Source organism: Terrapene carolina, unplaced genomic scaffold (assembly GCF_002925995.2).
Source record: "Terrapene carolina triunguis isolate 2854851 unplaced genomic scaffold, T_m_triunguis-2.0 Scaffold838, whole genome shotgun sequence".
Lineage (NCBI taxonomy): Eukaryota > Metazoa > Chordata > Testudines > Emydidae > Terrapene > Terrapene triunguis.
Window position 1 is genome coordinate 5,070,983 of NW_020665189.1, and position 25,263 is coordinate 5,096,245.

At 49.7% G+C, this 25,263-nt stretch overlaps 1 protein-coding gene across 1 annotated transcript in view; it reads right to left on the reverse strand.

Moving 5' to 3' along the window:
- PSD2 (pleckstrin and Sec7 domain containing 2) overlaps positions 1 to 25,263 on the reverse strand; it is a 106,711-nt gene that overhangs the window by 60,710 nt on the left and 20,738 nt on the right. The window contains exons 2-3 of the mRNA XM_026660858.1: positions 15,443 to 15,931; positions 7,477 to 7,671 (exon numbers count right to left, since the gene is read on the reverse strand). Of these exons, the coding sequence (XP_026516643.1) occupies positions 7,477 to 7,671; positions 15,443 to 15,931 (684 nt within the window). The remainder of the gene's footprint in view (positions 1 to 7,476; positions 7,672 to 15,442; positions 15,932 to 25,263) is intronic.

Sequence of the window (25,263 nt, forward strand, 5' to 3'; positions counted from 1 at the left end):
CACCTGGGCTGCCTAGAATCAGGCTCCTAACTCTCCGTCTACACTGCACTCAGAGGTCTGACTGCCGCATGTGTAGCCTTGCCCCAGCTAGCTTTGATCTAGCCTAGCTCCAATAACGATAGCAATGAAGTGGTGGCAGCGTGGGTTCGCCATTCAAGTACATATCCAGGATCCCAGGTGGGCTTGGACATCCCGCATTGCCATGGCTCCACTGCTATTCTAATTGGATCTAGCTAGATCAAAGCTAGCTTGGCTATTTCAAACTGTGCTGCAGTGTAGACAGACCCTTCCTCCCTGTGTGAGTGGCGTATGGGGGCCATAAACAGCTGCTGAGGGCCAGGGGAGATTTCCATCATGCAGGCAATGCATTGGGCTGCTGTAGGTGGCCCACAGTGTATGGAGTGTTCTGGGGCGGAGCTGACGGGGTGTTGCAAATATGAGAGGGAGGGGCATAGCACACACCACTGCAGCCATTCTGGCTCTCTGCAGCCTCAAAGGGGAGCATGGATCAGCGTTCACATCACACTCCCCGTCAGTACCCGGCCTGGGCCGGGGAAGCTAACGATCCAACCAGCGGACCAAATTCAGTGCTGAATCCTGGTTCCGTGCCACCTGAGGCACGTTGCGCATACACTAAGAAGAAGGAGCAGCCTCGAATCAGGAGGTAGGAAGGTGTCATAAGCTGAAAGCCACCTTTGCCCACGCGCCTCGGGGCAGCAGAGAATCTCACCCTGTATTCAGGGACCGAAATAAGTGACCTGATCTTTCAAAAGTGCTGGTCAGTTGCCATGATCTTCAGCCCTGATCCCGAGCTCAGTGGTAACTGCTGGTTGACTTCTGAAAATCAGGCCACTTATTTAGGGACCTAACTATGGGCTCAAGGGCCTAACTTCATGCCTCCAGTTTTGAAAATCCTGGCAAAGGAGTTTTGTATAAAAGCCAGTGCATTTCCTGTGGCTGCAGAGATACCCAGCCCTTGTTCAGAACTCTCAATGTGGCTTGTTTGCTCTTTGCCTGTGGCGCTGCAGCCTAGTGATGCCTCCATTAATATTTGATATTAATACCAAAAATTAATGAACGAATAATTGATGGATGTTTGCGAGAAATGGGTAATTATCTCAGCTTAACAGCATATGCCCTTTGGAGCACCAGTAATTCATATAATGATGGCCCTTTTCAGTCTCATGAAAAATGTGATGCTTAATGCTAATTATCCTACATTGATATAGAGCCTTTCATCTCAAAGGATCCCAAAGCATTTTACAAACTGATATGCCAGCCACACAGGGATCATTCATCCATCATTGTAATGCTGCTGCGTCTGGAGTGAAACAGTGTTCAACAACATAACACAATGGCTGAGGTCAGGAAGAGAAAAATGCCTGCAGTGAAAATTGCAGGGTTAATTTAGGGAGGCAGAATGTAATGATCTATGTACGAATTTGTCCAGGACATTGGACTAACATCTGCATTAGCACAAAGGGGCCTTGTAGCGCTACCTAATACAAATAATGAACAACGGTATTATTTTTATAAGTCCAAAATGTGCGAGGAATTTCGCACAACAGAGGACATCACTGCCCCAAAGCCCTTACAAGTTTAGACATAAACTTCAGAGATAACTACAGACAAAAGACGGATAAGAGAGAAGGGGAACAAGGGGTATGCTTAAGGCCCCAATCCTGCAAGTGAATCCAAGTGCAGAGCTTTACTCCTGCATGGAATCTCATGGACTTAATAACTGAAGGCGAGCAGAGCTGTGTTAATGGTTCCTTTGCAGGATCTGAGCTCAGGGTAATGGAATTGTTGGTTTATCCATGTGGGCAACTTGCTGGCTCTGCTGTGTTTTTGTTTGTTTGAGTGGCTTTGGAATCAGAATTGGACTTGAACTTTTATTTTCTGTAATGAGAGCTGTGGAGACTTTAGCAGCCACAGCTGGTTAGGACCTTGGCTTTCCATGTCAGCCAAAGGGATGCCGCGCCAGTGAAGCAACATTTCTGAGCCTCACCCTGGGGAATTGGCTTAGCGTTAAGTTAGAGGGAACAGAGCTGTCCAGTTGCATCTCCAGCTCCACTGCCTACAGTGCCTGAGATTTCCGTGGAGGTCTCCCATCCAGTGCTTAATGTGTGCCAGGGCTTGCCAGGGCTAAGCTGCGGCACCTCTGGGCTTGGCAGTTCAGAGCCCTGGCACCTCTGGGCTTGCTGCATCAGTTATGAATGTAAAAAATTGCTTGAGCCCCCAACACCTCTTTCATTACATATTAAGCACTGCTCCCATCCACACGTTACTGTGGCTTGATCTTGCCTAGCTTACGATATCTGACAGAATCCCACCATAAAGCAAGTGGTGCTTGATTTTATTAGCATTTGTATTTATTTTGAACGTACAGTGTCGCGGATCCCGTGCTGCAGGCACAATACACACATTACATGCATTAGAAACAGCTCATCAAAATAGATCAGAGAGATTTCTAATGAAAAACACAACTCTTGCAGAGTCATTCCTGCCAGAGACGTGGCCTCCATGTCCCACTCCCTTTCCTTTCGCTGGGAGAGGATGCAGGTCGTGCAGTGTGTCCTTTGGGTCGTCAGATCTGGCTTTGGACAAATCAAGGCAGGAAACACATTCAAGAGCCCAGGACACACCTCCCTGGGAAAGCCCCGTACCAGCCCCTCTTCATTAAACCCAGAGACTATTCACTCCAGTGCCTTGGAAGATCCCAGCTTCCGCGGCATCGCACAAATTAAACGTCCCCATTCCTCCCTTCTGTTTGTTTGCATCGCTTGCCACCTCTGCGCCTGGCTGGAGTAGGAGGATCTATTACAATGGATCTCCATCCATGCATAAAAGGGGCAGCTGAAGGCACCCAGCCCCTGCAAGGAAACAAAAAACATGTTAATTAGCAAACAGGTTTCACTGGCAGCCATGACTCCCTCAGGGAAGATTAAGGACTAGATTCCAGATCCATTGGGAATCAATGGGAATCTTTCCATTGCTTTCCATGGGCACTGGATCAGAGGGAATAGAGCCTGGATCAGGTCCTAAATTGATACCAACCAGGGCATCCCTAGGGTAGAGAGACTCCAGGCCTGGCCCTATATGAGTTCACAGTATAATTTATACAGTACAGGGAAACCATTGCCTGGAAAGCAATAAGACTCCCAATCAGGGGTTTGAGAGTTCCCTTGGCTAGTGGGCCAGGCCAAGCAGAAAATCCCATAGGGCCAATATCTAACCTCTGCCTGGTGTTTTCTCCCCCCTCCAAAGATTGCTCCTCTTGTGAAGGAGCAGCGACTAATACAGGTTTTTAGATTGTTGTAGTTACTAATACTCTTATGCCAGAGCCAGGAGCAGAACCCAGGAGTTCTGACCCTTTCAAATATTTCTCCCCTGAATATCGGCACAGGGTTAGAAGTGGATGTGACGTTGTGCAGTCTATATGGTTTTATAAAAACATGATAATAAGTGAATATAATGTAACTGGGATAGTTTTATAAAAATTTGATAAGTGACTATAATGCAAATGGGATATGCTTCGTGCAAAAGGTCTCTTGTAAGGTATCATTGCAAAGCTTATAATCTACTGAGTGTGATCATCTGATTTGTATAAATGTACCACTCTTGTATCTAAAACTAGAAATATAAAATGTAACTCTGAGGGCCTATTGTAATTATGTAAAGTGTGGGCCATTAAGGATGGTTTGGAATCTTGATGACTCCCATTGTCTGCAGATGGCTGTATTTACCTGTGAGTCTCCCTGTATATGTGTGTGCTGGCAAGTGAGTAATGAAGTCTTGCAGTGACATGTGATCATGTCACCTGAACTGGAATCCATCTTTAACCTGGTGCTTTTCCAGTGAGGGGGGGTGGGAACCCAGAGGGACAAAGGGTTCCCGCCTTATGCAAAAGATATATAAAGGGGTGGAACAGAAGAGAGAGGGAGAGGAGCCATCATGGAGAATCCCCTAGATAACACCTAAGCTGGAACAAGAGCTGTACCAGGGGAAAGAATTGTGCCCAGGCCTGGAAGGTGTCCAGTCTGAGAAAAACTTACTGAAGCATCTCTGAGGGTGAGATTATCTGTATTTAGTTTGATTAGGCATAGATTTGCGCATTTTATTTTATTTTGCTTGTGACTTACTTTGTTCTGTCTGTTACTACTTTGAACCACTTAAATCCTACTGTCCGTATTTAATAAAATCACTTTTTATTTAGTAATTTACTCAGAGTATGTATTAATACCTGGGGGAGCAAACAACTGTGCATATCTCTCTATCTGTGTTATAGAGGGCGAACAATTTATGAGTTTGCCCTGCATAAGCTTTATGCAGGGTAAAACGAATTTATCTGTGTTTAGACCCCATTGGGAGTTGGGCATCTGAGTGCTAAAGACAAGCACACTCCTGTGAGCTGTTTTTGGGTAAACTTGCAGTTTTGGGACAAGTGATTCAGACCCTTGGTCTGTGTTGGAGTCAGACAGGAGTGTCTGACTCAGCAAGACAGGGTGCTGGAGTCCTGAGCTGGCAGGGAAAACAGAAGCAGGGGTAGTCTTGGCACATCGGGTGGCAGCTCCCAAGGGGGTTTCTGTGATCCAACCCGTCACAGTGGATACATACTGCACTGTTTTAAGATCCATTCTCGAGCCACAATATTCGACATAACCAATTGGGTTATTCTCCAAGCTCAACTTTGCCCCTCTACTGTGAATTCAAAGAGATTCCCTCTTAAGAGTAAGTAACGAAGTGCAGTAAAACTACTTACATGCCAGGGGAGAAGGTCACATTGCCACATCCAGTCCAGGTTTGAAGGGTGTGGCCATGGGGGCTCTCCAGCCCACTACAGGGCAGCTGATGGCTCACGGTGCAGTAGAGTAGTTGTCATCTCTGTGTATGCTCGTTATTGTCTGAGTGGCTTTGTGAACACACTCTCTGCTGGGGCCTCAGTATTCTTATTTCATGGCAGGTAATGCAAGCAGCATTCTGAATCAGTGTCCGAAATGCCATCCTATAGGTCCCCTGATTGTCACCTGCGATGGGGCAGCCTATGCTTCATTGGTGTTTGTTCTTGCCCTTTGACTGGCAGAAGAGGGGCTGCAGGTACTAGATGCTACGAGCTGGTCTGATCCTTCTCTGTCCAGTGCTCCTGTTCGTTTCAGCAGGAGTTGTAAACGTTAGGGCTGCAGGCCTAATACTCTAATTGTAGTGGAGCCTGTGAGTGACTGTGGCACTTTTAATATAAGCTGCCCCTAAACTGGGGTCAGATGTCAGATGGAAAGGACAATGTGGGGCGCTTACTCACAGGGCTAGGATCCTCCCCTTTAGGGGTGAAAGTAACTTAAAGGATTTACTAGTACGCTGGAGTCCTGAGCAGGGGGCGGGGCCTCAACTGGAAGGGCGGGGCCTCAACTGGAAGGGGCGGGGCCTTTAAATCTTGATTTAAAGGGCCCCATGCTCCAGTTGCGGTAGTGGTGGCTGGGAGCCCGCAACCAACTGCAGAGGTGGCTGGGAGCCCTGGGGCTCAGGGACCATTTAAAGGGCCCGGGGCTCCGGCCACCGCTACTTCAGCGGAGCCCCGGACCCTTTAAATCGCTCCTGAGCCTTGCTGCCGGAGCCCTGGGGTAGCAGTGGCGGGGCTCCGGGGTGATTTAAAAGGCTTGGGGCTTCCAGCCACCACTACCGCAGCGGAGCCCCGGACCCTTTAAATCACCGCCAGAGCCCCGGGGGTCCCCGGCCACCTCTGCTACCCGGGGGCTCTGGCAGCGGGGCTCTGGCAGCAATTTAAAGGGCCTGGGGCTCCAGCCGCTGCTGGGAGCCCCAGGCCCTTTAAATTGCCACCTGAGGAAGCCGGTCCAGTACAGCACACTGGCTCTTGCCGGTACGCCGTACTGGGGGGCAGGGCCGGCTTTAGGCCGATTCGGCTGAATCGGGCCCCACGCCTAAAAGGGCCCCGCAGCTGTCCACACTTCTCCCCCAGCTCACTTCCCCCTCCTCCCCTCCCCTGAACGCTCCGCCCCCTGCTCCTCCCCCTCCCCTGCTTCCCGCGAATCAGATGTTCAAGGAAGTCTGAAAACAAGCAGGGGCAGGCGGGCACCAGCAGGTAAGCTGGGGCGGAGGGGGACGCGAGGAGGAGGACTCTGGGGAGGCACGGCGCGGCCCAGTCCGGCCCTGGCCGAGCGGCTCCCTCCGGCCCCGGCCCAGCCAAGTGGCTCCGGCCCCGGCCCGGCCAAGTGGCTCCGGCCCCGGCCCGGCCAAGTGGCTCTGGCCCTGGCCCCAGCAGCTCTGGCCCAGCTCGGGCCCCGGGGCACCGGCCCCGGTTCCGGCTGAGCGCGCCGGCCCCGGGCCGACCCCAAGCCCCGCGACCCTGGCTGGAGCTACGGCTGGAGCGCAGCCCGATTCCTGGGGGCGGGGCTTGCCGCAAGCCCCGCCCCCAGGAATTGGGCCCCGCTCTTGCTAAAGCCGGACCTGCTGCGGGGTACCAGCTTACTTTCACCTCTGCTCCTCTTCCCCTTGTATGCAACCCCCATTGGACAATCCAGGCTTACCGGTAACAGGCACAAACCTCACAAATATACAGAAGAAGGAAAGGGAACATCAGCCAGGCTTGAAAGAACAACAAGAGGAAACATCCTGAGAACTAACCCTTACTGGAATCACCCAGGGAGATCGAAACTGACATGGTGTAGAACTGTGCAGTGATAGGAGAGGTTATCCCTTTGTAGCATTAGCAGTGACACCTGCTGTTCATTTTCTTTGAGAGACAACTGAGTCCCTGCTTTGTACATGACTGAGCCCAGTGGAGGCATTCAATAAAAAACAGTGATAAGAGTTTTATTGGGGTTCTCCCCAATAACCACCTCTTCTAAGCAAAGTCCCCGGAGTGGTGGCTTACATCAGATTTCAGTATATGTTATGTCAGAAATGGGTCCTAATCAAAAAGTCCAGATCTGGATCTCAAACCCCTTAGACTCTGGGGGTGTTAGTTTCAGGGGTCTTGTTTGGACCTATTATAAAGTCAGAGCAAGAACTTGTTCATCTGTGATCATCTGTGAAATTCAGATCATGATCCTGGTCCACCCTCTGAACATCCCCAAAGTTCAGGAGTGTTTGGTTCTAGGTGTGTGGGTTGGGCTCATGTCAATTTCACACAGCGCTAGGTGTGTGGGTTGGGCTCATGTCAATTTCACACAGTTATTATCCAGGAAGATCCCAATGCTCTTAATTGAACCTGACTCTGAAGCAAGCCCAAGAGTTCCCTAGAACAGCAGATCTTTCACTTGAAAAGTCACTTCTGCTTTTGTCCTGTTCCATTCTCCCCAGTGAAGCCAGTGTTCACTTTTGTCCCATATGGTAGGGCCATTTTCATGCCAGCTTTGAGCTCAGCATTGCAAATCAGATGTATAGCAGTAGACTTCTCCCCAGATCCAGATCCTCTAACACTTGCCTTGTGACCTAGCCATGATGTAAAGAGCCACTTACTTTTTCCCAAGCTGGCGTGCCACATCACAGCGCTTGAATCCTTCAAGGTGATAGAGGCGCTTGGCCAGTCTCTTGGCAGCATCACTATCTGCCTTGCAGCCATTTGCTAATGTGTCCGTGCTGCCATGGTCAAGCTGTTCGGTGCTGCCCATGTCAGAGTCCGAGTCGGAAAGAGTGTCTTTTAAGCTGGCATCACTGCATGGTGAACAGAAAACAATTAAAGAAACAAACGTGGTATTTTCTGGAAACCCCAGAGCTTTGGACAATACAAGCCTTATACCAAATCCCAAACCACTCTGACATTAACGTGTTTTTAGAAAAACACGAGCACCTCATCTCAACGGGCTGCAAGCTGTTTGTCAGAAATCCAAAGGCTGTTTGATCAGACCTGGGTATGATGTTTCCTTTATCAGTCTCAGCATTTGGAAAGTTGGACAACCTCTGAGCTCCCCATCTGGGGACCAACCAGCCAATGAACCCCATAGCTCCATTGGTCTATTCCCGGGGTCAGCAACCTTTCAGGAGTGGTGTGCCGAGTCTTCATTTATTCACTCTAATTTAAGGTTTCGCATGCCAGTAATACATTTTAATGTTTTTAGAAGGTCTCTTTCTATAAGTCTATAACATATAACAAAACTATTGTTGTATGTAAAGTAATACGGGGGAGGGATAGCTCAGCGTTTTGAGCATTGGCCTGCTAAACCCAGGATTGTGAGTTCAATCCTTGAGGGAGCCACTTAGGGATCTGGGGCAAAAATCAGTACTTAGTCCTGCTAGTGAAGGTAGGGGGCTGAACTCGATGACTTTTCAGGGTCCCTTCCAGCTCTATGAGATAGATAGGTAAATAAGGTTTATAAAATGTTTAAGAAGCTTCATTTAAAATTAAATTAAAATGCAGAGCCCCCGGACCGGTGGCCAGGACCTGGGCAGTGTGAGTGCCACTGAAAATCAGCTCGCGTGCCGCCTTCGGGACTCGTGCCATAGGTTGCCTACCCCTGGTCTATTCCATGTCATTCAAGCTTCAGGCTAGCTGCCGTACTTCATGCAAGTCAGGTGTTTTCTAAGCAGCTTAATCAGTGTTTAGCCTTGGGTTGGGTGAAATGGTTAAGATATCATATGCAACCACCCAGCCACCATTCCCTTCACCTTCATTCATCTCCTGTTTGGAGAAATACTTTGGGCATCTCTCCAAAGTGAATTCAGTACTGGGTGAAAGGTGCTGGATTGACAGCCCTGGGGACTGAAGTCTCCAGTCCAGAGAACAGGTCCAGCATGAGCAATAGTCAGTGCAAGTTTACCCAACACTGCCCACCAGTGTGCTTCAGCATGTGAGAAGGGAGTTCAGCCTCTACCCCCCTTGGCCTCGTCGCTGAGAGGGTCAGTAAGGGGCCGGTTGGTGCTAATTGAGGCAGTGGGTTGCGAGATGTGGATATCTGTCCACTGGGAACTGGACTGAGACCCATCAGCTCATTTCGCATTAAGGCACAGAATTGTTTGGAAAACAGATTTCCCACCCCTTGACATTTTTTGAGATTTTAAAATTTTTTCTTGTCTGGTATTGGGACAAAAAAATCAAATAAAACAAAACAAACAAACAAAAACCTGACATTTTTTATGAACTGAAAATCCAAAAAAAGAGGAAAAAAATTCATTTTAGGGCAATCAAAACATAAATTCAAAACATTTTGTTTTGATGTTGACCTTTATTTTTTAATATAGAATAACAAATTTCTAAATGAAAATAATTTCAAACTGAAAAAAATGAAATGTTTTCTTTTGAAAATGTCAAAATGGAACATTTCGAGATTTTTCCAAACATTTATTTTCAATTTTTTTCTAAACAAAATATTCATCCAAGTTCCCATGGGAAATGTTGGCCTTGATGTATTGGCATTTTTTGATTAAATATAGTTAGTCAAAAAATTCCCAGACAGCTCTACTAAGACACATAACAGCAGTCAGAGTAACAATTCACTAATGGCTTGGACTGCATTTAAGTCAGTAGGCTAGAGATGAAGGTGCATACCTCATTCTCCAAACGCTTGACTCATCCATCACTCTCTCCACTTTGAAATGATTCATAGATACATAGATTTTAAGCTGTGAACATCTGGCCACTGGGGGAAGGGATAGCTCAGTGGTTTGAGCATTGGCCTGCTAAAGCCAGAGTTGTAAATTCAATCCTTGAGGGGGCCATTTGGGGCAAAAAATCTGTCTGGGGATTGGTCCTGCTTTGAGCAGGAGGTTGGACTAGATGACCTCCTGAGGTCCCTTCTAACCCTGATACTCTATGATTCTAATCTGACCACCTGCATAACACTCGGCCAAAAAAATTCACCCAGTAATTTCTCCACCATGACATCTCTTTGAGCTATAGTGGATCTTTTTAGAAAGATATCCAATATTGATTTAAAGACAGAGAATCCAACCCATCACTAGGTAAATTGTTCCAATGGTTAATTACATGAAAAAATTAACCCTTATTTCTGGTCTGAATTTGTCTGTCTTCTCTTTCTAATCACTGGATCTCATTATGCATTTTTCTGCTAGATTAGAGCCATCTACTATCAGAAATCTCTTCCCTATTGTAGACTGTGACAACAGCAATTGTTCATGCCGCCTGCATTCATGAATCCCCACCGACTGTGCACCATATATGATAAGCCTCACCGTGGGAGGTGCTTTAATCAACAGTCCCATGCTGATGGTCCTGAGCTGCCCCTGCTCTCTTCCTTTATTTATGTACTCATAAGACCCTTACCACTGTAAGAGCTGGGAAGGAGGTGATTAATATATGCCTGGCTAGCATAGCTATCTATCTATCTATTTATCTCACATTACCAATATGTATTATCTGCACCATACATATATTAGTATGAATTAAGCACAAATAGCATTAAACATACATAGTAGCTGTATAGCCTAAATTGGCCTATGCTTTTTATATAACCCTGCTCCTTATGCTAAAAATCCCATAATTCCTTGCATTCACTGAAGTAAGATTTGGCATACACAGATACAAATCTTGTCAAAATCAAGATAGAATGAATGTATGTCTTAGCACAAGCTAGGTAAGAACCTTCACGGACCAGTACCTGCAGTGCTGCTATCCGAAACAAAGATAAGGAAGGAACAGAAAACAAGTTAAGGAACTGGGACAAACTGATGGGTTGGATTTCAGTGACACATAAATAGATGTGTAATTTGTAAACTCATCCTATAAATACTACCATCTGAAATGTGTAACTTTGGGAGCACACCTTCTGTGTAAGGTGAATGTAACATCACAGCACAAGATGGCTTCCCAGAGACTGGTATCCGTATTGAACCTTTCTCCTGTACTATATTGTTATTGTCTTAGAGCAATAAACCTGACTGACATTAGTTATTTGGCTTTTGAATGTATTTCATAATGAACCAAAGTAGTGTCAAGTAACCGACTATGCAGTTTATCCCCAGAAGTAATCCAGCTGTAATAGGCTGGTGGATGTGGTCTGCTGGGGAATAATCTCTGTATGTCTGGGCCCTGTATTCGAGTCTCAGTACAAATACTCCCTTAACCTGAACATTCCAAAACCAAATACTGGAGATGAATTACCTTCAAGTCCAATTTTTTTTGCTGAGGGTGAAATGCAATTCATCTGCATAAAGCCCTAGGTCCTGGGCTTTGTGTGGCAGAAGGGGTTGTGTGGGGAGAAGGTTGGGAGATGAGTTTCACCTGTCGAACCAGGGTCAAGGTGCAGACTAGATCTCAGCACCATCCTCTTCCCCAGTCAGTGGCTAATACACCCTCAGCAGTGGCCATATCATTCTACACCACTTGCCCCCAATGGCAGGGTCAGTGGACCCATAGAAATGTGGACTCTGTGGCCTTCTCTTAGTTTTCCCCAATCCACCCTCAGGGCCAGCCTATTTACACAGAGTTGGTAAAGCCTGTTTCACTGGGAACCTTGTAATTAACTGAACGTATTTTATGGCACATCCAAACCTGCTCCAGATTTCCCTTTGAGCCAGCCAAAAACAACTACCCTATGTTGCCTTATTGTGTCGTGAAGGAAGTTTTGTGCAGCGTGTGCATCACTTGCTGACGGTGAAGGGCTTTGCCAGAGAGTCTTGTCTTGTATTTTCTGCCTCTCTGCTCACGCGGGGGTTCAGCTCTAACCTGAAGTGCTTACACGGCAGGGTGGGTGTTTGCTCTTCTGGGGATATTTTCATCACTGCTGCTTTTTCATTCACTTTCTTAATGGCACCAAGAGATCTGCTTTGATCCGGACACAACTCGCTCAGCGCGTCAGTCTGAACCTAGCTTGCTAATCTCTGCTGCTTTTCAAATGCCATTCATTGGCTCGGTTGTCCTGGTGAATCTGCTTGCACAGATCAGCCCTTGTTCTGGAAGCAACTTCTTTTTAACTGCATCTGAAGTTAGGACTCAGGAAAGTGAGGGGCTGATAGTGCTGAGCTGGCCCCAGCAATGGAAAGGGAGAATGGGCTATAAACTGTAATGACTCCACCTCTCCCTCTAGGGCACCAGGGCAGCAGAAGACAATAGACTAAGGGTAAGGCCAGGGTGCTCAAGTGGGTAATGGGCACCTCAAACCACATTAGAGAGACTTGCTCACCCCCATACATTTCAATACTGATCTGAAACTCTTGTCCTGCTTCCCTCGCCTCTCCCAGCTCTGCCAGTCTCTAGACTCCCGCTCCAGTCCCGGCCCCATAAAGGTCGGTCAATGCACCGTGATCGTGCCCAGCAGGATTGTTTGGGGCTGAACCATGCCCAGTATTTGGCAGGTTTGTAATGCACACAGATGGGGGCTGGGAGGACACCTTCAGACTCCTTTTCACTCGTGACCCAGTATTATTCCATTCTCGCTCTAAGTCCAGTCTCACTGGCCACTAGGGTGTGCTGCAAAGTCAGGCTATCTGTAGCGGGGGGTAGTAGGGTGGGGTTAAGTTCAGTGGGGGGGAGAATGTTTTAGCCTTTTAGTTGGCATTACGTGTGCCAACTTACAATGTGTTCTAAGTACTAATTGTGTATGTGCCTGCAGTCAAAGACAGAGGTTGTATAAGCCACGCAAATAAATGGGTGTTGAGTGGATAGATGGCTGATCCCATGGCCCATAGCCCTTTGCAATAATAAAATCACCCCCAAAATCCATAATAGGAACACAATTGGCAGACAAAGAGGAGAGCTGGCAAAGCAGGTGTCAAACAAGCCGAACAAATGCCCCTTAGTAAATGAGTCCATACAAGAGGAGGCAAGTGCAGAAAGTCCTGATCCAGGCTGTGCTCAGCCCTTGGCAGGACTGAGCCCCCAAAGCAGCCATATTTAGGAAGCACAAATGGAAGAAGAGCTGAACCCAAGCATAAATTTGACCCATGGAAAAATCATGGAGCACGTCCTCAAGGAATCAATTCTGAAGCACTTAGAGGAGAGGAAAGTGATCAGGAACAGTCAGCATGGATTCACCAAGGGCAAGTCATGCCTGACTAACCTAATTGCCTTCTATGAGGAGATAACTGGCTCTGTGGATGAGGGGAAAGCAGTGGATGTGTTATTCCTTGACTTTAGCAAAACTTTTGATACGGTCTCCCACAGTATTCTTGCCAGCAAGTTAAAGAATATGGGCTGGATGAATGGACTATAAGGTGGATAGAAAGCTGGCTAGATTGTCGGGCTCAACGGGTAGTAATCAACAGCTCCATGTCTAGTTGGCAGCCGCTTTCAAGCAGAGTGCCCCAAGGGTCGGTCTTGGGGCCGGTTTTGTTCAATATCTTCATTAATGATCTGGAGGATGGCGTGGACTGCACTCTCAGCAAGTTTGCAGATGACACTAAACTGGGAGGACTGGTAGATACGCTGGACGGTAGGGATAGGATACAGAGGGACCTAGACAAATTAGAGGATTGGGCCAAAAGAAACCTGATGAGGTTCAACAAGGACAAGTGCAGAGTCCTGCACTTAGGACGGAAGAATCCCATTCACTGTTACAGACTAGGGACAGAGTGGCTAGGCAGCAGTTCTGCAGAAAAGGACCTAGGGGTTACAGTGGACGAGAAGCTGGATATGAGTCAACAGTGTGCCCTTGTTGCCAAGAAGGCTAACGGCATTTTGGGCTGTATAAGGGCATTGCCAGCAGATCGAGGGACGTGATCATTCCCCTCTATTCGACATTGGTGAGGCCTCATCTGGAGTACTGTGTCCAGTTTTGGGCCCCACACTACAAGAAGGATGTGGAAAAATTGGAAAGAGTCCAGCGGAGGGCAACAAAAATGATTAGGGGGCTGGAGCACATGACTTATGAGGAGAGGCTGAGGGAACTGGGATTGTTTAGTCTGCAGAAGAGAAGAATGAGGGGGGATTTGATAGCTGCTTTCAACTACCTGAAAAGGGGTTCCAAAGAGGATGGATCTAGACTGTTCTCAGTGGTAGCAGATGACAGAACAAGGACTAATGGTCTCAAGTTGCAGTGGGGGAGGTTTAGGTTGGATATTAGGAAAAACTTTTTCACTAGGAGGGTGGTGAAGCACTGGAATGGGTTACCTAGAGAGGTGGTGGAATCTCCTTCCTTAGAGGTTTTTAAGGTCAGGCTTGACAAAGCCCTGGCTGGGATGATTTAGTTGGGATTAGGTCCTGCTTTGAGCAGGGGGTTGGACTAGATGACCTCCTGAGGTCCCTTCCAACCCTGATATTCTATGATTCTATGATAAGGCACTGATGAAACACAGCAGCTCAGATGGGGCGGGGGGGAGGTGTTACCTGTATTCATTTGCCTAATTAAGCTGGACTGGAAGTCTGAGAAGCTTTAAAGTCCAAGGCCCCGATTTCGAGGAGTGCTACAACTGCTTTTGACCATGCTGGCAGTGCAAAGCAGCCCTGAAGCTGGCAGATCTGGCCACTTGCGGCTCCCCTTTCTAAGGGAATCCAGGGTGGCACAGAGCCACCATAGTGGCTCCTATGACGCTCCCATCCTGGTTGCTTCAGGGCATCTGAATAATCTGTGGGTGCCTTAATGACCCCATGGAGCCATAATGTATGCCAGGGGTCAGACTGGCACTTAGAGGCCACAGAATCTGGGTAACACAGTGGTGAGCTATGTCTCCCATGGACTTGTGCTCCTTGGCCAACCAGGGAATGCCAGCGTAAGGGCAAACCATGTCCCTATGCAGTGGATGCTCAGTCATTACATGGGCAAACCTCATGAAGTCAGTGACAAGTTTACTTGCGTAAGGACTGACTCAATACGGAGTGAAGACATCGTGATTTGGCTGAAGGGCCAAATCCTGCCCAATGGTACGTGTGCACAGTCACACTGACTTCAATACGAGCTGCAGGCCTATACTGGAGGCTCCCATTCTGCAGCTGCTCTGCAGGCCGGATTCCCACTGGAGACAATGGACGTCCGGCAGCTGAATAGGCACATTTTACACTCTGTCTCCAAAGGTGAAAGGTCAGAAGCGCACCGAACCATGCGCCAGGGTGTGATTCCTCCACCCTGCCCCCTGGTGAATGGAAGAATAATGTAGCTCCCTACACTTGCGGGACTTAGTTTCCTATGTCGGCCGCGTTACACAGCATCAGCATCTATAATTCAGACTGACCCCATTTCCTTGTGTTATGGCTATTCCTCTTGTAAGTGACTTTCCCCTTTGGATTGCAGCATCCTTCATGCTCGCCAAGGGCTCTGTGGTCATATGGAAAATAGTCTGTATATGCCTAGCCTTATCCTGGGCTGGGGTCCTACTATAAAAGAGATAATGAGGACAGGTGTCACCTCCTGATGAATACTGATTGTTCATTGTGGCATGTACACAGGGAAGCACAAAGGAGAATGCTGGCATACTAATAATAATCTGTAGTGTCCAGGAGCTCCAGTTAGGTCTATGGGCCACCCACTGTGCGAGGCGCTGTACAAACACAGAACAAAATGACACTCCCGGCCTCAGAACTCACAGTCTGCCTTACCTGATGGAGTTAATAAGCTTCAAGGCATCTTCCTCAGCTCCATCGACGTGGAATCCATTAGGGATATTTTTCAAGGATAACCGGCTGAGCACATTTTCCGACCTGCTGCTGGTAATTGAGTGCCTCAGAGGGCTCCCCAAATCCTCCTCCGCTGGCTTTGCGGCTGCCTGCTCTTGCTTCTCCGCCGCCATGTGTTGCAGGGCTCCTTTCTGCTGGGCAACCAGTTTCTGTTCTAAAAGTTCAGGGCTTTCCTTGACCCTTTGCTGAATCAGCGGAGTGAGCGGAGCCTCAAAACTGACACAGCTGTCTGTCTCATCTGTGAGGGAGAGCACGTCCAGGGAGTCCAGGCTGCTGTAGTACGTGCCCTTCATAAGGTCGGACTCCACAATTTTTTCAAAGGTAGAGCTGAATCCATCCCTGATGTCTTTCAATTGCAACTCTTCCTTGTCATCCTCCGTGCAACTTTGCTTGGCTTCTCCAGCTGCAAACCTGGAACACAAGGGCAGACGTGTGAAATACCTGGGTTACTCTTGCAGGTTCAAGGTGTACATGACTAGAAGAAGAAGAAGGATGGCACAGTGGCTTGAGGACTAGCCTAGGAGCCAGGTGCAGCTCCCTGCTCTGTCCCAGACTCCCTGTTTGACTGCAGGCAGGTCTGAGTGCACCGAAGGAGTGAGGCACCTAAGTCCCTGTTCTGGGACCACCGCGATGCACAAATCTCCCTCTGGAGGTACCTAAACTCCCTCAGTTCCTGCATTTTTGCAGTAGACGTTCCCTTGTTGGCTGTGTTTCTGCTGCTGGGCACATGCATTGCTGACTCTCTCTAGGTGCCTGGGCGCCTGCCTTCACCTCAGCCCCAGAGCAATTCACTAACCGGGGAAGACAGGCACTCAGCCGCCTAAGGCGCACGCAGGGTCCTATCCGGTAAGTGTCTTCAGAGGCCACCACCAGATCAGGCCCCTCAGGCAAGCTCACACAAAAGAGCAAGGGTGGGGGAGAGGGAGGCAGAAGGACATCCCTCCTAGCTTTTAGCCCAGGGTTAGGGTACTCACCTGGGATGTGGGAGATCCCAAGTTCAAATCCTCCCTGCAAAAGGATCTGCCACTTCTGTGGTGAGTACCCTAACCACTGGGCTATAGGATATTCTGAGATGGGGCTCCCTCGGTCTCTCCTGCTGAAGCCATTGCACTGCAGACAAATACCTGAAGAGTCATTGGAGCAGGGGGTCTGGATCTCTCACCTGCTAGGTGAGTGCTCTACCCACCAGGCTACAGAGCCATTCACATGCTGGCCTGAATGACTCTTTGAGAGAGCGAGATTTTGAGCAGATATAGGGGCAGAGCCACTACTCCAGAGCTCCACAATCCAGAACTTGGGAATGCTGGGTCCAGCTGCACAGCTGACCCCAATCTTTATAACGGGCCAAGCCAAACCCACAGATCCGAACCAGGGAAGTTTGCATCTGAATTTGTGACAGGTCCCAACTCCATAATGGACTGAAGCTAACTTGCACCCCTGGCTCCCGGGACTCTGGTGAAGCTCAGATTTAAACTTCCCTACTGACTCTATCTCCATAACAGCACACTCTCAAAATCCTCAAACCGCAGCTCTGAAGAACACCGAACTCTAGCTCTAGATCAGAACGCTGTGGGTCAGACCTATCTCTGGCTTCACGTGATCATGGTCTCATTTTCAAGCCAACTTGGGCTAGTTTATGCCTTTGTCTCAAAATCATGACAAACACTAATAGTGTCGGGGAAACCGGGCAATTCTGACTAAGTTTGGCTTTGAATCTTTGGGTTCATTCAAGTACAAAACTCAACACAAAACCCAAGAGGTGCAGTGGAACTCAAATGGGTAAAGTGCTGTGTGTTGGAAGCCCCTGAGCGGGGAAAGTGCCAGGTTTCGCACAGAGTGAGTAGAAATGAAAGTGCTGAAATATTGCTCCTGCAGTATTGCCGGCCTGTCTGAAATACCCTGGGAATCTCATGAGATTCCCAGCTCATCTTCCAGCAAAAGCCATTCACACTTACTTGTGCTGGAGTGGGGCTGCCTTTTAGCACCGTGATCCAGGTGGAAAAGCCAGGGGGCGATAAATGCATTTTTCTCTTTCCCTACTGTGTTTCTCGGCACTGTCTCATTATCATACCAGATCTGGCTCACATCCTAATGATTGCAGCCCAGCTTTCCAGAGGGAACATGCTTTCCTGAGATGAGAGTACTGTGGGTGCATCGGAGCCAAAGATACTGCTGACTCTGGTGACCCAGAAAACTTGCATGAATTGGTGCAAGTCCAGCTATCGTTATTACATTTCTGGTATCGCCCTCAAGGCACTAGACAGACATCTAGGAAGATACAATCCCTGCTCAAGCCCCCCGCTCAGCCAGGGTCCACAGACCAGTCAGCCTTTGATAGCATCCCCAATATGGTCCACCCCTGCTAGGAGATGCTAGGAGCATCACACCTGAACCTTGCATGGCCTGTAGGGATTTGGAATGAGTTTTCTACCACAGGGAAAACCAGGTTTGTTTGAACCATCCCCTTTTCAAACCTCAGGGCCTGAGACCCAAGAGAATGCGGTTCTGACACAGATTTTGGAAACTCATTATGAGCCAAACCTGAAAGAGAGATCACAGCACTTTCCAGGAGTCCCGCCTGCCAGCTTTGTTCTGGACAATGAACGTATACTGTCTATAAACATCTCCTTGTGCAGAAATGGCCAATATTGCAAGATGGCCCAGCACCCTTGTGGGATAGCTTGGTTGCTGGCTTTGGGAAAGGTATTCCCACATACAGGAGCAAGCAAACCAGAATGTATATAGCACAGACACACACCCCGCCCACAGTGGAAAACGCCAGGACATTATTCTACAAGGCTGGGATGGACTCTCACAAGAGCACAGCCCCAAATCCAGACATCAGGGTGAAATGTAGGAATTCAGATCTGAATGCCCCCAACCTCAAGCTTCTCAGGGTTGGCTCTGTGCTCACACCCCTACTGTGTCCATCTCTCTGACCATGCCCAGCCAGCCCTGCACTCTGTTCCTCCCCACATAGTACTGTACTGTTTGCTCCAGGATTAATATTTCCCTTCTTCTCAAGAAGAAGGTGATTTAGCCCCAGTGTATGTTGTCGAGCCTTAAATAAATAAGCCGTGATAAATGAGTGCTGCTCCCCAGCAGGGAACATGTTAATGAGCTACAGGCGGAGATGGATAATAGGGAACCTGGGCTAACATTTTTCCATCAGCATACTATTGCCAACTGAGTTAATGAGCAAATAAAGCCCAAAGACAGCAATTTTAGACGGTTTTAAAAAAATATATATACCCAGTATGTACCCACCGGGTAGAATCTTTAAATAAGCCCACTGCTCTCCAGGTGTCATGGAGAGAGGGCATGACTGAGCATGACAGGGGGGCTGGAACAATTTGTACAGTGGGGGTGCTGTGAGCTATTGAACCAAACTGTAAACCCTGTGTATGATGGAAACCACTTCAAGCCAGGGGTTGCGGCAGCACACTCCCCCCCCTGCCCTCCGCCAGTACCCCTAGTTCCAGCACCTCTGGCAGGAGAGCTGTCACTGCACAAATAGAGCTCTCTGCTTTTCTCTTCTGGTTCCTGGTTCTGCTGAAGGCGAACAGGAGAGGGCAGCATTGGGCAGGAGTTTCTCCATGAGACCCAGAGCCTTTCTGCGCTGACTGACCATGTGAACAAAGGGACTTGGTGACCAGGCCCATGGGGTCTCAGAGGAATGCATGCACGGGGCTATTACAGCAGGACCGTGTACTGTAAATGTCCCTATTGCCCTTTGAATGGGGAAGGAAAGGAACGCCAGGTCAGCACAGCACTGGTCAAGTTCAATTCCATTACTCTCCCAACAGCACTGTCAGCTGGCTCTCAATACTGGGGTCTTGTTAATGCAGTGCCATTGTTTAGTGGTGTTAATTTAGCTGCAGAGAACAGCCCATACTCAGTAAATAGCTACTTTTACCTTCATCATCCACCCCTTACCACAAATCCGCAGATTTCCAGCCTTGTAGTCACACTGGTGAGGACTTTTCAATGCACGCTTAAAATGGACTGTAGTCATTTCAGCATCCCAGGAAATGCTGCGACGCTGGTAGGCAGCTGGTGTCCATACTACGAGGCCATACCGCTCATCCCTGCTTGAAAACTGCGAGGGCACTGCACTGCCCTGAGACTGATGTTTTGCCACTAACACACTACTATCAACCTGGGACTGATTATGCCCCGGTGCGTCATACAACTGCCCATGAGCAAACACTGTGAACTCGAATCCAACCCTCATCAAGTGTTTCATCCTGAGGCCTGTTTATGGACAAAGCGCCATTCCAACACCAAATCTGACTGGCTGCAGCATGATCGGGTTTTGAAATCTTATGCTGTGGCCATGCAGGAAGCAGTGAAGGCTTCTTTGCCTCTGCCTCTGTGACAGGCCTGACAGGGGATGTGTTCTGGATCATCTGGTTAATCGGAGCTGTTTGCACCAAATGACAAAACCAAGAACTTTTCATTGGCAGGGGTTTAAGTGGTTCCTGGGGGGGCCACATGCAGAGTCCTCTCTGCTTGCGTTCAAGCCCCAGAGGTCTGCAGGAGTTCTGGTGGTGCTGTAGGATGTGCCATTTGCTACCAGTGCTTTAGGTCAATGTCCCTCAGCAGAGCTATGTCACCTAGAGTGTCGGTTTCCCAAAAGGAAACAATGGTTAGACTCCTGCTTCAAAAGCCATCACATACCATGAGTAAGGCTAAGATTTTGTCATGGTTATTTTTAGTGAAAGTCACGGACAAGTCACGGGCAAGAAACAAAAACTCACGGAAGCTGTGACCTGTCTGTGACTTTTGCTGCTGCAGCTCTATAGTTTCCCCTGCCACCGTGGTGACTTGGTGGCTGGGAGCTGTGGGATTCTCCCTCTGCCTGCGGCAGCTGGAAGCTACAGGGGGTGCCCCCTTCTTCCCATGGCGGCTGGGAGCTACAGGGTGACCAAATTTCCCAAAATGAAAACAGGACACCCCGAGCCGCTCACCTGGCCCCCCCCCCCCCCCCCCCCCCCCGACAGCGAGGCTGTCACTGGAACGGAGTCCCCTGTCGCCTGTCGCAGGAACCCTGCCGGGACCCTGCTGGCTGCCAGCTCCAGTCCCTCAGCCCCTGGGGCTGAAGCACAAAATGTCACGGAGGTCTCCAGACATCTCGGATTCCGTAACTTCCGTGACAAATGTAGCCTTAGCCATAAGCTATTTCTCCAGCTATCACCCCATCTGGAATCTCCCATCTTTGCGGGAGGTTATGGAGAATGTTGTGGCTAAACAACCAGCAATCCTGAGATTCTTTGGGGCTCTTCAGACTTAGTATGCCACTAAGGCTGAGCTGGTGAGTGTGTGGATGGTCTCACCCCTGGGGATGGATGAAGTTTGGAGGTCCACATGCATTCTTTCAGATCTATCACTATCACCTGCCTTTCATGCCATTGACCACAAGGTGATTTTGATACATCTCCTAGCAGGGGTTGACCATGTGGAGGATGCTATCAAAGGTTGACTGGTCTATGGACCTTGGCTGAGCAGTGGGCTTGAGCAGGGGCTTCTTTGGACTGGTTCTATCCCTTTTTTCTGAAAGCATCCAAAGGGTGGTCCTGGGCATTTGTTCATGGGCCCCAAGGGCACTCTCCTGAGGGGTGCCTAGGAATTCACTCTGTCACCCCTCCTGATGGGGCCTTTACACCGGTTAATGAGAACACGTGAGGGGGCAGCTCTCAACTTTATATCTCCTTCTCTTCTAACCCAGCTGGTATGTGATGGAAGGTTTCAGCTGGTGTCGAACTGAGTCTGGGGCTCAGATGAGCGTGAGCTGCCTGAGACTCGATGGAGACTAGGTTGGGATAAAGCTTGTAGGATGGGAAGGAAATGGAGGAGATGGCAGCGATTATGCCATCGCCCTTTACCTGGCAGTCTTGCTGGATGGTGGCTGTGATTGTCTCATGTGTATCTTATCAGTCATGCTTGCTATGGAGATTACATACCTTCTTTCAGATGTGGACCTTACTACAGTTCTCCCGGCCTATGTCACCTAGCGGCAGGATGGCCGTAATGTGCTCCCCACCCAGCCGCATCATCAAAGTGATCGGAAAACCCAGCTAGCGCAGAATGCGGCATCCACCTAGGAAGCAACGCACCTCCCTGGGAGCACATCAGGCCTGTGCCCTGTGAGCGGCACTGCTGACCCCAGGACTTCTAGGGGAAGGGAAAGGGGTTGCTTTTGGCCTTTCGCACCCAGCATGGTTTGAGTCCCAGTGACTTGAAAGGTGCCTCGCTCTCTATGTGGCACCCTGGCAGGCTAGGTCAGCGCAATGCTTGAGGGAAGAGGCTGGCAGTAGGGTGTGATCAGTCTAATAGCCCTGACGCTGGAGCTCACTTCCTCCGTGGTCCCACAGCCTGTGGCCAGCCTGCAAACCCACCTGTTTCCCCAGGCTTCTCTTTTGGGGGGGAAGGAAGGTAGATTGGGAAGGGGACTTGGGAGGTGGGTTATGTGTGTGCTGGGAGCTCAGGGTGGGGATGGCAGAGGTGGTCTCCTGGCCTACCGACCTGCTCTGTTATTGATCATGGATAAAGCTCCCAGGGCACTGGATGGGCCTTTTATAAATACATGAACTGAGAAAGCAGGGAGCCCCAGACTGCACTGACAGCATATTAGTGCTGTGTTTGCAGCAAGATGTGGCAGAGGAAAAGCCGGTGTGAAGGGTGGGTGCCACCATGTCCCATTGCAGGAAAGGGATACATAGGGCCATGCAAAATGTTTGCAAACAGCCCATTCCCCATTCAAATTCAGGGCCAGGGCAGGTTGGTCTGTGTTCGGAGACACCAGCCCAAGTTCCCAGACAGCTTGTGCAAGAACGCCCAAGCACCCAGCAATACAAAGCAGCATCCCCCTTCCAGTGCTTCCCTCCCCCAGATCATGGAAGCCTCCCACCTGCTGCTGGAAGTCTTTGGCAGGGGCCTGAGCGACCTCCTGCTCTACCCGGGGGTTAGGTAGGCCCTTTAGCACCTTTCCTGGGGCCTCAGGTGGTTCTCTGCCTCCTGCTGGCATGACTGCTGCCTCCTGAACTCCCAATGTCTTCTGGGGCAGGTGGATGAATCCATACCCCTGGCTGCTTCAACCGGGGGGGACCATTCCCAGGGCCAGCCAGTCCCCTACTGAGTGCAGGGCCCAGGTGCCTCAGAATCCCTGAGGCGATCGCTAAGGAATCCTGGAGTTCCCTAGCAACTGCATGCTGACTGGGTGCCCCATAATCCCTAGCTCGTGGCTGCCTAGCTACCACATGGGGGTGATGGTGTGTCACTATCCTTGCCGTCTGGAGAGCCCTGCCAAGCAGTGGGAGGGGCACTTCCCAACTGCCAGGATGGTGTCTGGGGATCAGCCTGACCCCAAGCAGATCTTGTAAGGACTAGGGAGGCAGCAGCTACTCCAGGCAGACCCTCAAGAGTTTGCTCCGGGTATGGTCAAGCAATCACCCAGCCTCCCGGCCAACCTGCAGGAGTTGAGGGGGGTGACCAGCTTCAGCTGGAGAGGGAGAAAGGCCTCCTGCAGACAGCAGAGGTGAGATGGGAAGGTGTGTTGGGATTGTAGCTACTGGAGATATAGAAGGCCTGCTAGGTCACCTAGGCCCATGCCCTCACAGATTCAGCCAGGGCTCACGCTGTTTTGGGCACACGTGTTCAGTTCATTCGTTGGGGGACTGGACTGGCTGATAGCTAGGCCAGACACTGCATGGCTATGGCATGGTTCTCCTTGCCTATCCTGAATCTCTGGAGCAGTGGTTCTCAACCCGTGGCCCAATCAGCACACAGCTGTGGCCCATGTGACATCCTCAGTGCCACACAGGAAGTATATATATCGTGTGGGTGAGGCCCACATAACACAGAGAGCTGTGCAGATACAAAATTTGTATCCACATCCAATCTGTGATCCGCAAAAATGGTCTGTGGATATCTGCAGATTTGTAGGGCTCTAATCTGGACCTCCATCAAAGGTGGGAGCCTCTTGTATGGCTGCTAGAACCAATGTAGTACATAAGGGCTTCTTTCCTTCTTTGGTCACCTCTCAGGGTGTGGCTCAATGCCTGCTGGAGTCAGTGGAAGGACTCCTATCGACTTCAGTGGGTGTTGGATCAGGCCCTTAGCCCCCCCAGCACATAGGCTCAGCCTCGCTGGCCTCCCACTGACGTCTAAGGAGTATAATTCAGAGCAGAATCCAGGCCACTCATCTTAAATACAAAACAGTGATCACTGGGCATGAACTGGCAGGGTCTGGTATCTTGTATGCCTTTGACTTCATGCATCGGGGGGATGGATAGCTCAGTGGTTTGAGCATTAGCCTGCTAAACCCAGGGCTGTGAGTTCAATCCTTGAGGGGGCCATTTAGGGATCTGGGGGGTAAAAATCTGTCTGGGGATTGGTCCTGCTTTGAGCAGGGGGTTGGATGAGATGACCTTCTAAGGTCCCTTCCAACCCTGATATTCTATTATTCTGTAACACCTAGTCTGATCCTGGGTTCACCCCAGGGTGGCTCCATTGATCTCACTGGAGTTCCTCCTGACTTACACACAGAGAATGAGAGGAGAATCAGCCCTCTGACAGCTTTTGTTTAAACACCAGCTTTTGGCTTGTGTGTGGCACCAGCTCCCCGGGCGCCAGGTGCCTGGGAAATACCTGAGGCTGATGGAATCCTGCCTTATGTCTGATGCCAGTGGCCACAGCCTCTAAGGATCCCCTCCCATCTTTCAGTTTCATTCGTGGAGGGTTTTCCTACTCCGAGAATATTTCTCCTCTGTGGCTGGATCACTTCTCTCTCCAGTCTGGCTCTGTAGCTATGCCTGGTCATTGTGGTGTATGCCAATAGGGATTCGTGTGTGGGACCCATTGTCTATTCCAATACTGCATGCCTAAGGGAGCCAGATTGAGGGCTACCTAGTCTGAGGTGTGCTGAAGGAGATGGATAGCTGCAGTCTGCTCCCCCTTCCTCAATCCCACAGAAGCCTGCCCCATGTAAGCACTGTGGGGTCAGGGCTCCATGTGTTGAGGGGGCCGGACGCGGGAGTGGGCTGCTCTAGGTGGAACCATCCTCCCTTAAGCTCATGAAGGGTAAGAGGACATGGGCAAAGGCAGCTGATGCTGGCTGCCCCTCTGCTCAGCGAAACCCACCCTGAGTGGGGCTGGAGCACATAAGTGCAGGGCTATAATATGGGAGTGTGGCTCCTGAGAGAGCCATGCTGTCATGGGAGGAGTGGGTGGACTGCAGGGGCTATGTGAAGGTACTGGCACCCATGAACAACCTGAGAGCTAGGAACAAACCACCTGCATGTAGCATGGGAGCTGCCCTCCCCAGTGAAGTGGAGGAAGCTCTGCGAGTTGAAGGCTGGAACGGGCCAGGGCCCAGGTGCAGAGGGGACAAGCTGGGCTGTCTGTCTGGCACTCCAGAGGAATTCATTCTTATCTGCATGAGTCTGAAGGTTTCCTGACGGCTCTTTAATGCCTGGGTGAATCCAAGCAGAGAAGTCGTCAAGGCCTAAATTGGTGCCTGATTTCATTCCTTCACTATTAAATCGAGGGGGCTGGGCTGGCTCATTGCCAAGGCTGCTGCTTCCTTTCTGGCTCCATGGAAGGGGCTTTTCATACCCACTACGGCTGCAGAATCAGGGCGGGCCCTGAGGGGAAAGGTCGGGAGTGGCAGGCAGGGAGCACTCTGAGGGGAACAGGGAGTGGGACACAGCAGGGTCTGACTGGCTGATCCCTGAGCCATGCTC